At 40.4% G+C, this 18,972-nt stretch overlaps 1 protein-coding gene across 1 annotated transcript in view; it reads left to right on the top strand.

Annotated features, from left to right (window-relative positions):
* The window catches only part of mthfd1b (methylenetetrahydrofolate dehydrogenase (NADP+ dependent) 1b), an 86,716-nt gene that overhangs the window by 36,753 nt on the left and 30,991 nt on the right, over positions 1-18,972 (top strand). Inside the window, exons 8-14 of the mRNA XM_060933995.1 lie at positions 5,207-5,318; positions 5,945-6,072; positions 6,165-6,262; positions 11,846-12,019; positions 12,416-12,552; positions 12,632-12,678; positions 18,012-18,119. Coding sequence (XP_060789978.1) covers positions 5,207-5,318; positions 5,945-6,072; positions 6,165-6,262; positions 11,846-12,019; positions 12,416-12,552; positions 12,632-12,678; positions 18,012-18,119 — 804 coding nt within the window. The remainder of the gene's footprint in view (positions 1-5,206; positions 5,319-5,944; positions 6,073-6,164; positions 6,263-11,845; positions 12,020-12,415; positions 12,553-12,631; positions 12,679-18,011; positions 18,120-18,972) is intronic.

The raw sequence follows: 18,972 nt of genomic DNA, 5'->3' as shown, positions 1-18,972 counted from the left end.
AGAATATTCGGTGAAGGGGAAAGGATTGCGATATGAAGGTGTATTTGTTCTCATAGTGGTTACTTTTTGTTGGCACCTCTGCTCACATGAAACATATGAAATATTAATTGAATCAATGTCCACACGTGTGGTGCTGCGACAGCATGAATCAGTATCTCTTCCTGATTGGAGTTAGGTGTGGGTGATCTAGCAAAACTGTCATACCATATATGCCCTTTTTTAATTTTTAAAATTTTTTTAACCCCCTCCCCTTTCCTCGATCATGTTTGTTAGGTCTTGCCCCCAACCGGAGCGATCACACTCTTGCAGATAGGTCCCTCCGTGTCCCCCAGAATATTCTGGGGCGATTCGTGAAACAGACAGGAACCCAGAAATCAGTTTCACCGTCTTTTATTTCACAGCTTCGCCAAAGACGAGAGAATACAAAAAAGTTTTTATACTGTGTGTGTGTGTGTGTGTGTGTGTGTGTGTGTGTGATATCTGTAACTGGGTCAGTCTGTGAGCACTTATCAGCAATTCTGCTCAGTGTTGACTGAGAAAGGAATGCATGCTGGAGAGAGAGGCTGTAGTGATCATAACCTGTATGTGTGAGTGAAACCTTGGTCTGAGCAGGTCACATCTTAATTACGTCAATAATAAGCAAAATGTTCAGACAGATTATGCACAGCCTGTTCTTAAGATAGAACACAAAATATTTGATGCAAAGCCTGTTCATATGATATGAGATATGATATGATAGCACAGGGCAATATGTTCCACATAAGATTAAACACAAAATATTTGCACATGTCGGTCTTGGTTAAAATGAGATCAAGAATAAATCCTTACAATTATTAAGAATAAATCCTTTGCAATTAAGAATAAATCCTTTACAATGTTCCACAATAATTCTTTAAGCACATATATAAGACTGTGTGTGTTTTTAAGTCACTGAGCAAAGCAACCAAATTAATTTCCTTAGTTATAAAAATATTAGTCTATAAATATGCATACCCTCAAAGAAAAATAATTACACAGACCACTTGGGACAAAGCACTTTTCAAACCATATCCAATAAAGTGCACTTCCAAACAAAAATGAAATTGTTCCACATGTTAAATCTAAATGTATTTACAAAATGTTAAAGGTAGACGGCCTTTCGATTTCATAAAATCGGTGAAATTTAGTTCCCTCTGAAATTTGGTCATTGTGATGGATGTTTGTCTGCAATATTTCAAAAAAACAACAACAAAAAAATCCAAACAGGCCATTCTGTGGCTGGGGAGTTATTTAATTTGAGGGGATTCCCGAGCAAATAATGCGCATGAAATCATTCGCTTCATGCAGACAGAGGAAGCCCGTGTGCGCATGCGCAGGTTTACCACCGTCTTCTTTTTTTGGGTTTTACGGCAGCTGGCATCCACAGTGTTGCATTACTGCCATCGTTCCATCATTCTGTCGCTAAACGAACAGCTGATCACACCGAGGTGCTCGCTGACTGCCGATATTTTAGTTTGGTCCTGCGCTTCCTTTCCTTCGCAACATGACGTCTTTTTTTCTTCTCGCTTTCTGTTACTGTAGTCGGTCGTTCACGTTTCATTCGCGTCCTCCATTTTCCTCTCCTGTTTCAAATTTGTATCCCACAATGCCTTGCACGAACAGGGAAAGCCCATCACATGATGCATGATGTAGTATCTTGAATTGGGTCATGGTGAAGCAGGAAAAAATAGTGGAGAATTTAGGGCCACGTGGCTCTAAATTCATTAATTGTTCTATTTAAAAAAAAACCTAATAAAATTCGACATCTGATTAGAATTCTGTAGCTTTTGGTCCACTCAACAAAAATAATTAGGTGTCAAGGAAACTTCTTTTTACGACCTAAACTTGAAAAATCTGAAAGGCAGTCTACCTTTAAATATGGTTAAATATGGTTTACCGATGTCTTAAGTATTTTAAAAGTGCAATAAAAATGTGTTTAAATACTGGATTAGTTAGCAGAGTTTATTTCTATTTATTTATTTATTTATTTATTGCGATTTGTTTCATCCCTGTGGTTTTTATTACACTTCTCTGGTCATTACGTGTACAGCCATGGAATATTTGCAGCTCAGTTGTAGTAAGTTTTAACGAGAATCAACTATTTTTTTTAGAAGTCATTTAAAATCCCTTCTGAACGTTGAACGTTTTGTTAGGTCGTTGGAAATGACGCCGCATCAGAGATGTCTTTCCAGTGCTTACTTGTTTTCTTATACACCCATCCACCTGCTGTTTTATACAGTTCTCTAATCAGCCGATCCCTTGGCAGCAGCACAATGCATAAAATCATGCAGATACAAATCAAGAGCTTCAGTTAATGTTCACTTCAAACATCAGAAGAAAGGGAAAAATTGTGATCTCTGTGACTTTCACCGTATGTGGCATGGGTGTTGGTGCCAGATGGACTGGTTTAAGTATTTCAGAAACCGCTGATCTCCTGGGGGTTTTCACACACAGCAAGTCTCTAGAGTTTACACAGAATGGTGCGAAAAACAAAAAATATTGAGTGAGCGACAGTTCTGTGGGTGGAAACGAACACCTTGTTGAGAGGTCAGAGGAAAATGGCCAGATTGGTTCGAGCTGCCAGGAAGGATATAGTAACTCATATAATCACTCTTTACAACCGTGGTGAGCAGAAAAGCATCTCAGCATGCAACAGCAGAAGACCACATTGGGTTCCACTGCTGCAGCCAAGAACAGGAATCTTAGAATCAAGAACAAGTTCCTATTAAAGTGGCCGGTGAGTGTAAGTAGTGCCTTTTTAAAATATGTATTTGTCATTTTGCTTCAGTGCTGGTTATTCGAGTTGTCTGGCTTGCAGCATACTCTTTAGAGCACTTTTTTCCTTTCCCCCTTGCTGGTTAAACAGTTTTGTTGTGTTTCCTCCAGACGTGCTGATCTTGCTTTTTTTGTATTTTCCGTTGTGTCCAGGGCTCTACATTAACTTTTGAAACCACTTGTCCTGTCGTGCAAGTTGAAAGGAAATTTACTTGTCTGAATGTGAAGTTGACTTGTCCAAAGAAAAATTTGAGAGAAACCCCCCCCCCCCCCCCACACACAAATTATTTGTAATAAACTAATTTCACCAGAATTACTTTAACACAAAAATCTATTCACTGCAGAATAAAATTGGACTCCATCAATCATTAATTTATGAGAAATTGAAAACCAGAAAATTAAAATTATATATATATTTTCATTTTTAAATGATTAACTTTGAATATATATCCTCCACTGATTTAATTGTTGTTGTCTAATTATTCAGTGTGGCTCCTGTATGATATTTAATGGTTGCGATGAAAGTTGTGGTGTTTTTTAGGTTTTTGTTGCGATTACATTGCGGGAGGAAGTGAAAGTTGTGAGAAATTGTTGCGATTTTCTCTTTTTGTGATTAAAATTGAGTGATATGTTAAATATTAAGTTATTACTGAAAAACTATTGATTAAAAAAACCAGACACTGAGAAATGGTCCTATAAACAACTTTACCAATATAAAAGATTACCAGGACTACAAAAATGCAGAAAAATAAGCTTTACTTATCCAAATGCTCCTGTTGGTTCAAAAGTTAAAGTGCAGAGAACCTCACAGCACAACATGAAGTTACCTTAAAATATAATATAAATGCCTCAGCTTTTATGTAAGGAAAAAAAACTATTAATACTAGTACTGTGTGCAGGCAGTCTCTCCTGAAGACTAAATTAAAGAATAATTATAAACTAATAAAATAAATGGCTCAGGCTTCATAGAAGAAAAAAAACAATTTGAACAGAATCTCACAGTATGATGCTGAAGCTGCCTAAACAATGGAAAATAAAATACCATTTTGGCAAAAATGTTAGCATCCGTTAATTTATTGTATTAAGAAAAAAAAATAATGTAAAGTGCACACAGTCCTTCACTGTAAACATAACACACTTTCAGTAACAGAATTTAAGCCTATATAAACACTGACTCGCACATGCTGCTTCTCTTGAATGTATACACGGAAGTAAGGCGGAAGGTAGTTTGTCGACGTCACCTCAAGACGCCAACGATTGGTCAAATTTGCGGGAAAGTTGCAGTGATTGGATATAATTGCAACACCGCCCTGAATTCACGGGGATTGGTTGAATTTGCGTTGATGTCGCAAAGCGCAACATCGCGAAATCCTGGAGGGTCTGATAAACGACCGTTTACTTTTCAGCTCAAATACACGAAGCGGTATTGGCCGGTTTCGCAAGCGGAATATTGCGCCTGTGCACATCGCTCTTTCCGAAGAGAAACATCCTGCAATTCATCAAAACAATATGTCGAGTGAGATGCTTCGGAAATCATGTGAATAAACTGATAAATTTAAATTTTTTGGGGGCTTTTTTTTACCTTCATTGGATAGGACAGTGTAGAGACAGGAAATGAGCGGGAGAGAGAGACGGGGAGGGATCGGGAAATGACCTCGGGCCAGAATCGAACCTGGGTCCCCAGATTTATGGTATGGCGCCTTATCCACCTGAGCCACGACGCCCCCAATAAACTGATAAATTTAATATAACCTGAATATCGGCGTATTTTGGCACTTGTCCGATCGGACAAGTAACCGAGACGATGAACTTGTCCAACATAAAGTATCACTTGTCCCGGACAAGTGGACAAGCGTTAATGTCGAGGCCTGCAAATGTCTGTCCGCAAACCTTGTGAACGCCATATCTCAAAGACTACTGAAAGGACTTTCACCAGACTTTCACCATTGGTGCATTTGGGGACAAAGATGAAAGGATTAGATTTTGCGATCAAAAGGTCTAAGGTCAAGGTCACTGTGAGATCAAATGTCTGTCCGAAAACCTTGTGAACACAATATCTCCAAGGCAAATGAAAGGAATTTCACCAAACTTTCACCATTTGTGCATTTGGGGACACAGATAAAAGAATTAGATTCTGAGGTTAAAAGGTCACAGGTCACGATTACTGTGAGGTCAAATGTCCATCCCCAAATCACAACTTAATAAGGCGTTTTGACTTGTAACTTGTACAAGTGCACTCTCCGTGTCAGTATAATTGGTGGTGAACATCACTGGATATCTTGGCAATGACAAATGAGTGGAGGGATGATAATATTGTATGGCCCAAGTCTTTACATTGTTTTTAATGTTGAAATGATGGATCACTAAACTTATGCATGGTTTTATTTTGTTTTTTTATCCCCCACCCCGACAGGTTGGGAAAGCAGACATCTTGGTGACTGGGATTGGGAAACCAGAGATGGTGAAGGGCGAATGGGTGAAGAAGGGCGCTGTAGTCATTGACTGTGGCATCAACCACATTCCAGGTGGGTATCGAGAAGGGAAAGTTGGGGGGGGGGGGGGGTTGCTCAGAGTTTAGTGTGTGGTTCTCTAATCGCATGCAAACCATCAGGTAGTGTGAAGGCTGATGCCTGCTTTCTTTAAAAACATTCATATTTAGGGTTCTGAGTGGCACGTCGGGAAAAACATTTGCCCTATTCTCAGATCACCACAAATTAGAGTCCTGACTACGTCACGCACAGCCATCCGAGGCCAGGCGTCTCTCTGGATGGGAGGAATATCAGTTTTGTCCCCTGTCAATCACTATGATGTTCGACAACCAATCACGGGTGTCTATGAGGAAGAGGGGAGATGGCGCTTTGCGCCGAGCTGTGATTTTAGCATCATGAGCAATCTTTCTGAAAAGTTCATGTGTCTTGGAGTAAGCATGTTAGCCTTCACCCAGCCTGGGTGATTAGGAGGGGCAGTGAGAACTGGGAGAAAATGGAGTAAAAGTAAAATACAAACACCACCTACTGCGCAGTGTCGGAAGACAGCTGGCTCAAGCAGAGAGCAAGAACGATTAAAATTTTATACGCACTGCATACCGTCAAAACAGTTCTCTCATCTCTGAGGCTGTGTGTGTGGTTTTTAAAAACCAATCTTTTCACAGACAGCACCAAGGCAAGTGGGAAGCGTGTTGTAGGTGATGTTCACTTTGCCACTGCCAAGGAGCAAGCAGCCTTCATCACCCCGGTACCAGGTGGAGTCGGCCCCATGACCGTCGCCATGCTCATGCAGGTATAGTTGATGTTTTCGGTCTTCCTATTCTCGAGTAAGCAGATTGTTATTGTCTTTCTATGAGCTGTATGTTTTGGCACCCCCCCACCTAGAATACCGTACTGAGTGCCAAGCGCTTCCTTCAAGCACATGAACCAGGCAAATGGAACATCTCTTATACCAAGCTGAACTTGCAGAGACCCGTTCCCAGGTTAGACTGTTTGTTTCTCCTCTTTTCTAATTTGTGTTTTTGTGTTCGTGTAAAGGGCGGCATGGTAGTGGTTAGCGCTGTCGCCTCACAGCAAGAAGGTCCGGGTTCGAGCCCCGTGGCCGGCGAGGGCCTTTCTGTGCGGAGTTTGCATGTTCTCCCCGTGTCCGCGTGGGTTTCCTCCGGGTGCTCCGGTTTCCCCCACAGTCCAAAGACATGCAGGTTAGGTTAACTGGTGACTCTAAATTGACCGTAGGTGTGAGTGTGAGTCATGGATTAAAGATTTCCGTCAACTGGGAGCGCTAAAGGTCAATAATGAGAGTGATGCAGATCCGAGGGGAAAAAAGGGTGACACCGATGTGATTTAGAACTTCACCAAGCTGCTGTGATTGCCTGTTGTTGAACCCTTTCTTGTGCTATGTTTGAGTTTATGTAAAGGAATAAGTTGTTGCGCTAGATAGGCATAAATAAATAAATACAGCCTACGCTACTGTCTAGTCCCGGGGAGGCTCGGCGTGGGCCACTGATGAAACTATTTGGCTGTCCTACTACTAGGCAACTAGGTTACTTGTCTACTACTAATACTAGGCCTTTTGTAGTAGTAGTAATAATGATATTTGCCTATTGAAAGGTGATCAGGTGAAAAGTTGAAGCCGCAGCAAGACCTATGCTATTAAGCGTTTTGTAGGCTTCAGCAGACAATGTTCTGGAAAGGCTGTGTTTTTCTTTGGTTTGATTAACCTACGATTTAATCTTTAAACATTATGGTTTCAGCAGTTCGCTTAAACATTGGAGGCTGCAGAGTCGGGCTGCAAGATTTCCCGACACTTGTTTAAGATGCCAAACTTCATAGTAAGGAGAAAATAATTCCACAGTATTTAGTGCCTCGTCAGTCTCAAAAATTAATAGTGAAGGACCAACGCGAATTAAGTCCCAAAAAAACATCTCGTAGGCCTATATTTTACATTTTCAAAAAAGTCCGGAATTGGAAGTCGGTCAATGGAGTGTAATGAAGTGTCTCATTCACTCAGCACAAAAAGTCGGAAAACAGTGGAGAAAACAGCTATTGCTTAAATAGGCTACTAATGTTTTACATTAGTAATTTAATGTATGTGACAAATAAATTAATTGATTAAATAGATAAAGAAGCGAATACTCTGAAGCTCAAAATTCAGGAAAGTGGCTCCGGTGTCGCAAGTGCACAAGAACAGTTATTTGAAAGTTAACCTGATGAATTTGCGCGTGCGATTTCATGAAGAACCGGGACAATTGGCATTCGGTGAAAGATTCACACCTATGACTCATTATATTCGCGCGCGCCCACTGTTGCTTCGTTTTCCCGATTTACACGCGTGTCTGAAGATGGAGTTTTCAGAAATCTCCACTCTGCCCAGAGTTTGCGAAAGTAGCTGTTTTCAGTGACTGAAACCTTGAATGAGAGGTGCAACCGAATAAATAAATATGCGTCTTTTTTATCCGGCTACATGTAGGCTATCACTGCGCAAAGCCTCTACTGTTGAAATGGTAGTAATATTTGTTAAAATAATAGCAGGCTAATTTCCACATTAATTGGTAAAATGGCACAAGGGATGTGATGGGGGGATGGCCGTTTTATAAGGGGGATGATTTGAGATTTTTATTTCAGAAGGGGGATGCCTCCTCCCACACACACACCCCCCCCCCACCCCACCCCCCCAACTCGAGTACTGCGTATAAGGCCATATTTCACCGGACATAGGCCCTTCGATTTCCATCACTAGAGCGCGTCAAATTACTTTCGGTTTTGCCAGCATGGACGTGCTTCTTTTAAATGAAAGCACAGATGTGTCAGACATCGACAAAACGGTAAAGAATAAGTGGAGATGGGCTTGGCGAAATGAAATGGGCGATAATGGCAAGCCATTTAGTTCATGGTGCAAAAAGATGAAAATGGCAGGTGTGTGCTTTTGTGTAGTTTGCCATAAAAAAAAGTCTATGGAAGCAATGGCAAAAAACTAGATGCCTTTGGCTTCACTGCGAAGAAGCAGAAAAAGTGAACTTTCACTTTAGTTTTCTTGCAAGTTCTTTCTGTTCCACTCTTTTGAAAACATGGTTCAAGTTCTACTGCACTTGCACTTTTCTCTTAACCACTGTTGTGCATTACTAAAGTATTGTTGAAATAAATTTGCACTTTGCGCTGAAAGCTTGATGTTTCATCATTTATAGCCAGTAATGACAATGGTAAAGTCTTGCCTTAGCTTTAGTCATTGTTAAAATTATGTAAATGTACTATAAGTAGGGGCCGAGGGGATAATGGACAACATGGCGTTTAAAATTTGACGCATTGCTGACATGGTAGGGGCCAACGACATGGAGCTTTTTTTTTTCAGTCAGATCATTTTTATTTTATTTTTTGCTTTAATCCATGGTGAGTGTGAATGGTTGTCTGTGTCTATGTGTCAGCCCTGTGATGACCTGGCGACTTGTCCAGGGTGTACCCCGCCTTTCGCTCGTAGTCAGCTGGGATAGGCTCCAGCTTGTCTGCGACCCTGTAGAAGGATAAAGCGGCTAGAGATAATGGATGGATGGAAGGGAGTTCATGTAAACTACAGAAGCTGTCAAGTTTATGATCTCTGTTATTTTTAAAGCATATTATCCCATAGCGCTCTTGAATTATCAAACAGAAGGGTCAGATTTAATTCCAATCCCAGGTTTATATTAAAGCTAGACGGCCTTTTGATTTCATAAAATCGGTGAAATTTAGTTCCCTCTTAAATTTGGTCATTGTGATTTGTATGTTTATTTCTGCAATATCTCAAAAAAAAAAAACCCAGGCCATTCTGTGTCCGGGAAGTTATTTAATTTGAGGGGATTCCTGAGCAAATAATGTGCATGAAATCGCTCGCGTCGCGCAGGCAAGCAGACAGAGGAAGTCCGTGTGCGCATGCGCAGGTTTACCACCTTCTTCTGGGTTTGACAGCAGCTGGCATCCACAGTGTTGCATTACTGCCATCTACAGGTTTACCTTGACCATGCACTGACGGTTCCATTATTCTGTCGCTAACCGAACAGCTGATCACACCGAGGTGCTCGCTGACCGCCGATATTTATTAGTCTGGTCCTGCGTTTCCTTTCCTTCGCAATATAACGTCTTTTCTTCTCACCTTCCGTTACTCTAGTCAGTCTTTCACGTTTCATTCGCACACTCACGTCCTCCATTTTCCTCTCCTGTTTCAAATTTGTATCCCACAATGCTTTGCACGAACGGGGAAAGCCCACCACATGATGTATGACGTAGTATCTTGAATTGGGTCACCAGAGATGCCTACTAATACGGATTGGCCGTATTTTGTACGGAAAAGTTACGTAAATACGATGTTACGGCAAACAGTGTTATTCTGTACGTAATTATTATAAAGTCTTAAAAAATTCCAGTGAGTTGTTTTTAAATGTCCAAGCGACTTTTTCAATCCATGCGCGATTCACGGCTATTTATTTTTACGACAACCACACATGCTGTGCGTGACATGCGCAGATACCGCACATTTGTTCGCGCTATTTTCGCTCGACATCACACACGCATGGTGCTGCTTCTCAGTAGTGGAAATGAAACGCTCAGTATCGGGACAAGTGAAGCACAGGTCTCAGGTGTTCCTCCCACGATATACGGTAGAATGGCCGTGCATTACACCCAGTCAAAAGGGCAATGGATACGCGCACTGCAAACTGTGTAGAACTGACATTAGCATCACTCATGGTGGTCGCGATGACTGCAGGCGGCATGTCAACTCCAAAAAACATATGGAGTATGCTGAAATGGCGAGTCAGGTGGAAAGTAAATCTGGGGGTATCCAGCAGTTTTTTACAAAATCTGTGAATGAAAAGACACGGAACGGGACCCGTGCTGAAGCGGTGATGGTTGACCTGTGCTTGGAGTTGAACTTGCCAATTAGTGCCGTGAAATGTGAGTTAAACTTATTCAGTTTCTTTTTACATGTCTGATTTTTATTCACTGAAATATCAAACACTGGCTGTACTTCTTTAATTCAAAGTCTTTTCAGTGTTGCAAGTGCAAATGTACATGTAGTATGATCAAAAACAGAATTTTATGATTAGTGCTGTTGGGATTGTGGCAAAAAATTGATCATTCCACTGTTTTAAATACAATTATAAATGTCATTTTATTCAGTGCCTCTTCTGAAGCATTATGCTGAAGTATTTATATATTGGGACATTAAGATGACAATGTCGGACTCTCTTTGGCATGAAATAAGAAATTTTTAAAAAATTTTATTCGAATCCGTTAACAGGTGGAACATTTTGCCAGGCAATATAATATAATACTTTTGAGGAGTTACATTCAATACCAATGATTGGTAGTCAACCGTAATGTCTGCAAACAGGGAACACTATTGTATTTATAAAAATGTGAGAAATTGTATGCTCTAGAAATTTGTTGAGTGGAAATTCAGTTGAGATGGCTGCTCGTGTTTTGTTTATTCAATTCACACAAAACAGTACTTTTTAAGAATTTAAATGTTAAACATATTGGTATATACACCTCTTTATAATGGAAATGCGCATAAATTAATGTTACTGAAAGTCATTCCAAAATACTGAAAAATGGGGTAGGCATCTCTGGGTCACGGAGAAGTCGGAAAAAATACCGGAGAATTTAGGGCCACATGGCTCTAAATTCATTAATTGTTCCATTTATATATATATATATATATATATATATATATATATATATATATATATATATATATATATATATATAAACTAATAAAATTGGAAGTCTGTGATTTTTGAATTCAGTAGCTTTCAGTCCACTAAACAAAAATAATTGGGTGTCGGGGAAAATTCTTTTTATGACGTACACTTAAAAGCTGAAAGGCAGTCTACTTTTAATTGCATTCGTTCTTATACATAGGACTTGTATTTTTATTTATTTATTTATTTTTAAGTCTTGCATTTCATATAGCGTATATGAAATGCAAGACTTAGGAAAAAAAAAGAAAGTCTCGTTATTTAACCAAAAAAAAAAAATCTGTGGAATCGTTGATATGATGATGCTTTCTGTCTGGTAATGTTTGTTTAACATGGACGGAAGGAGGCTCGTGTGTCGGCTTTGTAACACAGTACATTTTGAAGATGCCACTGGAGCCTCTTCAGAAAGTGGTTACAGGTACAAGCTTGTCTCATGGGCCCCAAATATACCGTATGTAACTAATAAAAAGAAAAAAGAGGAATAAAACACTTCAGGATTTGCTGTTTCAGGAAAATAATCCACTTTGGGCTGGTAATGCATTATATCACCCTGTCATTTAATTAAAAAAATAAATAAAAACCCCAACAGCACGCCCCTGTTTTATTCCTTAGTTAGTTTATAGCATCAGTCGTTAACAGGATGATCTACCATTTTAATTGTTGCAAGCTATATTCAAGCTAAAACTGGAAAATAAATTTTTTTTAAATTAATAAACGTATTTTATGTTTAAATAAGTCACAGCTTTGTGTGGCTCAGAAAACCATTTATCCAACTCTGTAACTGTCTGGCATCTTAGTACTGAGAGTTTTGTTTAATTTTACCTCCCTCTGTTGCAGTGATATCGTTATTTCCCGCTCCGGTACCCCCAAGCCCATTGATCGCCTGGCCAGAGAGATCGGGCTTCTCTCAGATGAAGTCGAGCTCTATGGCAAGACCAAGGCTAAAGTTCAGTTGGAAACTATTGATCGATTGAAGTCCCAGGCTGATGGCAAATATGTTGTTGTTACTGGGTAAGGAATGTACCGGTATTTCTACAATTGATTTAACGTACGTTTGTAGATCGATGGCAGAGAACGGAACATTCTGACTCGCAAAAATGTATGCGTCTGACTACGAGGCATAAATGATCTGGTTATTTTTGTAAGTCAGATTTAGCTTTGTTCGTGTTGGGTCAAAAATGTGAATTTACATTCATTATGTATGAATTGAGTTTATAAACGCTGGAAAATACATTTTTTTAAATTAATAAATGTATTTTATGTTTAAATAAGTCACAGCTTTATGTGGCTCAGAAAACCCTGTTGTAAAACGCCATCTTGATCTACTGCGTGACGTCATGCGGCCCACCACTGAAAAGAACTCTTCAGTGCAAAAGTACCGTTTATAAACTCCTGTTGCTTTTGTAGGATCACTCCTACACCTCTCGGTGAGGGGAAAAGCACCACGACAATCGGGTTAGTGCAGGCTCTTGGTGCTCACCTCAAGCGCAATGTGTTTGCCTGCGTGCGCCAGCCGTCTCAAGGCCCCACGTTCGGCATCAAAGGTAAGTCACGTGGTCATGTTGCAGGATTTACTGAGCATGTTTCTTCGTTGAATATGGACACAACATGTTTTCTTACCAGGTGGTGCAGCTGGAGGTGGCTATTCTCAGGTTATTCCTATGGAAGAGGTAATCTGGCTGTTCTCTGGCTAATTTACTACATTGTTTCAGAAAATGGTCAGATCTTTAAATCTTACAGAAATATTAAATGTGTAATAAAATAACAGACGGTTATAGGAAAAAACAAAGAAGGCGACATCTGTAGTCGGAGGCAATATGTTTTCAGGTCGTCCACATGTCCGGTTATTAGCTCCTCTGGCCATAAGGCCGATGAGCTATTGGTATGGTGTGGCATCCGTCATCCACAGTTCAGTTAAAGGAAAAGGCAACTTTTGTACAAAACCAGGTGTGTAATAGGAGAAAAACATGTACGTAATCAATTCCGTTAATTATTTCCATTATATATCGAACATGAAAAAATATTTTTAACTTTGAAATCATGAATTGACACAGAGGAGTCGAAGTTGGAGGAGGCAGCCATTTTGAGATTGTGGGCAACTATAAACCAATCAGAATCTTTCGTTAATGCGCCTCCCTCTGATCTGTGACGTCACTGGGCCCATGAAAACAGTGTTTACAAGCAGATCACTGTGATTAGGAGTCCCGGCGGGTGGCTTGTATTCGATTCGTTTATATCCCGACCTTGTCAGCTGTCAGATTTATGTTCATGGACCCGGTAAGCTGGTAAATAATATTTATTTATTTTTTTCTTTACCAAATTCTAACAGAAAACGAGAGCGCCCGAAAGGGAAAACCTAGCCGAGCCGCTTCGCGCATGCGCAGTAGGCTTGGTAGGACAAATCCAAATAGGAGTCATTCAGGATTCAGCCATGTTTTTGCTCCGTGTTTTTACTCGACCAAAGTTATACAGTATTATGAGCTTTAAGTTGCATAAATAAAACCATTTGGTGAAACTTTGAAGAAGCGATTGTACTGGTTTTTTACCTTATTACCATGAAGCACTGAAGAGTTCTTTTCAGTGGTGGGCCGCATGACGTCACGCAGTAGATCAATATGGCGGAACGCATCTTCGCTGAGCTCAGCGCAAGCCCATATTATTAAAAGTTAAGAGATACTGTTATGCGGTCTGTTCTTTCTCTATAAATTCCATGATCGATTACTTTATATATTTATCTATCTATTTGTGGTGATTTTGTACAAAAGTTGCCTTTTCCTTTAAGTCGTATCTCCTCCATCAGTTCTCCAGATTTCCGTTCCGATTGTTTTGTTTGAAAGAACTCATCACTCTGCACAAACCTTGGTCGTTGTTTCGTCAGATTTTTTTGCTAACGAGTTAGTAATTGGGGCGGCACGGTGGTGTAGTGGTTAGCGCTGTCGCCTCACAGCAAGAAGGTCCTGGGTTCGAGCCCCGTGGCCGGCGAGGGTCTTTCTGTGTGGAGTTTGCATGTTCTCCCCGTGTCCGCGTGGGTTTCCTCCAGGTGCTCCGGTTTCCCCCACAGTCCAAAGACATGCAGGTTAGGTTAACTGGTGACTCTAAATTGACCGTAGGTGTGAATGTGAGTGTGAATGGTTGTCTGTGTCTATGTGTCAGCCCTGTGATGACCTGGCGACTTGTCCAGGGTGTACCCCGCCTTTCGCCCGTAGTCAGCTGGGATAGGCTCCAGCTTGCCTGCGACTCTGTAGAACAGGATAAAGCGGCTACAGATAATGAGATGAGATGAGTTAGTAATTGGGCCAAATTAACAAATTTTCCAGGCCTCTCACTATTTTATCTCTGCTCTCATTCCTCATCCAGTTCTGATCGATGTTTTGGGTCGATCTTCTCTTGAGGAACAAAACTTGGTTGGTTGGTTGTTGATTTTCCTGTTGTAAACAATTTGTTTACAACTTTGTTTATTTTCGGTTAAATCATATCTCCTCCCTCGGTTCTCAGTGAACTGGAGTTCTGATTAGTTCTTTCAAACAAAACAGTCATTCTGCACAACACTTGGTCATTGTATTGTCAAATTTTTGATAACGAGCTGCTGATTAGGTCACTTGAACGAGTTTTCGGACTTTTCACTAGAATTGTATCTCCTCTCGCAGTTCTCACCCGTTTCCAGTTCTGATTGATGTTTTGGGTAGATCTTCCCTTGAGGAACAAAACTTGGTCGTTTTTGTTGATTTTCCTGTTGTAAACAATTTGTTTACAACTTTGTTTTCACTTAAATCATATCTCCTCCCTCAGTTCTCAATGGATTTCAGTTCTGATTGTTCTCATCTCATCTCATTATCTCTAGCCGCTTTATCCTGTTCTACAGGGTCGCAGGCAAGCTGGAGCCTATCCCAGCTGACTACGGGCGAAAGGCGGGGTACACCCTGGACAAGTCGCCAGGTCATCACAGGGCTGACACATAGACACAGACAACCATTCACACTCACATTCACACCTACGCTCAATTTAGAGTCACCAGTTAACCTAACCTGCATGTCTTTGGACTGTGGGGGAAACCGGAGCACCCGGAGGAAACCCACGCGGACACGGGGAGAACATGCAAACTCCGCACAGAAAGGCCCTCGCCGGCCCCGGGGCTCGAACCCGGACCTTCTTGCTGTGAGGCGACAGCGCTAACCACTACACCACCGTGCCGCCCTAGTTCTGATTGTTTTTGTTTGAAAAAAAACTAGACATTCTGCACAACACTTGGTCACTGTATTGTCAACTTTTTGTGAACAAATTAGTCATTAGGTCAACTTAATAAAATTTCTTCTGACTAGAATTGTATCTCCTCTCTTTTATCATGCAAGTTCAGCTGTGATCAATGTTTTGGGTAGATCTTCTCTTGGGGAACAAAATTTAGTCCTTTTGTTGATTTTCCTGTTGTAAACAATTTGTCGTGGAGGTTGGTCGTCTCTCACATTGTCATGTTTCAGTCCTGTGTGATGTTTTGGGAGTCATGGTTGTTTTGATGGCAGGCCAGATGAGCTATGACGTCCTTGATCTATCAAGATGTATCAAGAACGCCTTGATGGAATTTCTTCAAATTTGGTACAAATGTTCAGTTGAACTCAAAGATGAACTGATTTGGATTTTGGTGGTTGAAGGTCAAGGTCACTGATCTCGCATGTCCCATTCTCGTAAACACAATATCTCAAGAACGCTTTAAGGGAACAACTTTGAATTTGTTAGAAACCGTTCACTTGCACTCAAAGATGAACTGAGAATTGGGTGGTCAACTGTCAAGTTTATAGTGACCATGTTCTTGTGAACACGATATATCAGAAACGTCTGGACGGAAATTGTATCTGAACTACAGTAGTTTGTGGAGCCATACAACCACAGCGCGGTAATTCTAGTTTTATTCCTCATATCATAACAGTTCCCTATTGATTACAGTTTTAAAACTTCATGAATGATAGCTTGTACTTTTTAACCATTAATAGTTGTGTTTAAGGTTGCAGAACATCCGAGACAGGTTAGTTCCTGTTCTCCCTCAGTAGAAATTGTACTGACCGTTATCCAGGACTCCCATAAATGTTAACCGTCTTCTTATAGAAAGCTTCACCGTCTTGACAACTTACAATATATTACAGTGGTGCTTGAAAGTTTGTGAACCCTTTAGAGTTTTCTATATTTCTGCATAAATATGACCTAAAACATCATCAGATTTTCACACAAGTCCTAAAAGTAGGTAAAGAGAACCCAGTTAAACAAATGAGACAAAAATATTATATTTGTTCATTTATTTATTGAGGAAAATGATCCAATATTACATATCTGTGAGTGGCAAAAGTATGTGAACCTTTGCTTTCGGTATCTGGTGTGACCCCCTTGTGCAGCAATAACTGCAGCTAAATGTTTCCGGTAACTGTTGATCAGTCCTGCACACCGGCTTGGAGGAATTTTAGCCCATTCCTCCATACAGAACAGCTTCGACTCTGGGATGTTGGTGGGTTTCCTCACATGAACTGCTCACTTCAGGTCCTTCCACAACATTTTGATTGGATTAAGATCAGGACTTTGACTTGGCCATTCCAAAACATTAACTTTATTCTTCTTTAACCATTCTTTGGTAGAACGACTTGTGTGCTTAGGGTCATTTTCTTGCTGCATGACCCACCTTCTCTTGAGATTCAGTTCATGGACAGATGTCCTGACATTTTCCTTTAGAATTCGCTGGTATAATTCAGAATTCATTGTTCCATCAATGATGGCAAGCCATCCTGGCCCAGATGCAGCAAAACAGGCCCAAACCATGATACTACCACCACCATGTTTCACAGATGGGATAAGGTTCTTATGCTGGAATGCAGTGTTTTCCTTTCTCCAAACATAACGCTTCTCATTTAAACCAAAAAGTTCTATTTTGGTCTCATCCGTCCACAAAACATTTTTCCAATAGCCTTCTGGCTTGTCCACGTGATCTTTAGCAAACTGCAGACGAGCAGCAATGTTCTTTTTGGAGCGCAGTGGCTTTCTCCTTGCAACCCTGCCATGCACACCATTGTTGTTCAGTGTTCTCCTGATGGTGGACTCATGAACATTAACATTAACCAATGTGAGAGAGGCCTTCAGTTACTTAGAAGTTACCCTGGGGTCCTTTGTGACCTTGCCGACTATTACACGCCTTGCTCTTGGAGTGATCTTTGTTGGTCGACCACTCCTGGCAAGGGTAACAATGGTCTTGAATTTCCTCCATTTGTACACAATCTGTCTGACTGTGGATTGGTGGAGTCCAAACTCTTTTCAGATGGTTTTTTAACCTTTTTCAGCCTGATGAGCATCAACAACACTTTTTCTGAGGTCCTTAGAAAGCTCCTTTGTTTATACCATGATACACTTCCACAAACATGTTGTGAAGATCAGACTTTGATAGATCCCTGTTCTTTAAATAAAACAGGGTGCCCACTCACACCTGATTTGTCGTCCCATTGATTGAAAACACCTGACTCTAATTTCACCTTCAAATTAACTGCTAATCCTAGAGGTTCACATACTTTTGCCACTCACAGATATGTAACATTAGATCATTTTCCTCAATAAATAAATGACCAAGTATAATATTTTTGTCTCATTTGTTTATCTGGGTTCTCTTTATCTACTTTTCGGACTTGTGTGAAAATCTGATGATGTTTTAGGTCATATTTATGCAGAAATATAGAAAATTCTAAAGGGTTCACAAACTTTCAAGCACCACTGTATACTTTTTTTTTTTTAATCCATTTATTATTAGTCTTGAATTTCTGGAGCATCTCTCATCCAAGTTACCATGAATGTTTTTAACCACAGAAATATAATGTATCAGAATGAGTGAGTGAATTTAATATGAACCCATGATTGGTGCTATTATCAGAGCTGCTGTTTATATAAAATTAATCACTTACTGACCAGTTAGACTCGATAATTCTCAAAGTATAATCATTAAAATACATTAACGTTTGCTGAATTTTGTCGGTTTTAGTTTAACCTCCATCTCACTGGTGATATCCATGCCATCACTGCTGCAAATAACCTGGTGGCTGCTGCCATCGATACTCGGATATTTCATGAAGCCACACAATCTGATAAGGTAAAGGATTCTCTGAACATAGTTTGAGCTTTTTGAGAACGCATGTAAAAGTGTAGTATAAGGCTGGGTAATATGTCAAGCTAATATTGATATCCTGATAGTAAACTGTACTGTGACGGTTTCAGATGTTGCCAAATCTTTTTCCTCTTTTAAACAGGGATGAGAATTTTCCGCCGATCAGCGGATTTCTGACTTTTTCAGACCAAAATGATCGCTTTTGAGGTCGATGTAAATCCATTGAGAAATTTTCGGGGTGGGTGGGTATGGTTAACGATCTGTGGTCACCTTATAACGTCTTGATTCTTGGTGGGCTCCAGGTTAACACACTCCTGTCTTTCGACATGTCGTAATTAACATTCACTTTTGCGACAATGTTCGACTTATTTGCGGTAGAATTTCCGGGAAATCCCATCGCGTGCAGTGTATAAACACAAGTACGCATGCTCTCCACGTGTGGCTTGCAATCGCCGTTCACTGACCGGACACACTGTTTGACGATACGCATTGGTAACATCGGAAAGACACGTATTCGGGCATATTTTAGCATATCGACAATGGCAAAAGTCCTAGATAAGAAAGAAGAGGATCGAGTGAGGGAGACTGATAAAGGTGTAGGAATAAAGAACTGTTTTCAATGGGCTTGGTTAGAAAGAACACTGAATGTCGGGATCGACAAGCAGACTGTCACAACGAAGCTCGGTGATCACATACGGAAAATAGACATCCCAGGAAAAGTACTTTGGTCGTTGTGTTCTGACATGATAAACTACACTAGGGCAAGGACTATCGAACTTCACATATACACCAAAAACCACAAAGGTAGGTCGAAAATTATTTTGCCTGTTCAATGATT

The sequence above is a fragment of the Neoarius graeffei genome, chromosome 11 (assembly GCF_027579695.1).
Source record: "Neoarius graeffei isolate fNeoGra1 chromosome 11, fNeoGra1.pri, whole genome shotgun sequence".
Classification (NCBI taxonomy): domain Eukaryota; kingdom Metazoa; phylum Chordata; class Actinopteri; order Siluriformes; family Ariidae; genus Neoarius; species Neoarius graeffei.
This window is presented reverse-complemented; position numbering and strand designations above follow the sequence as displayed.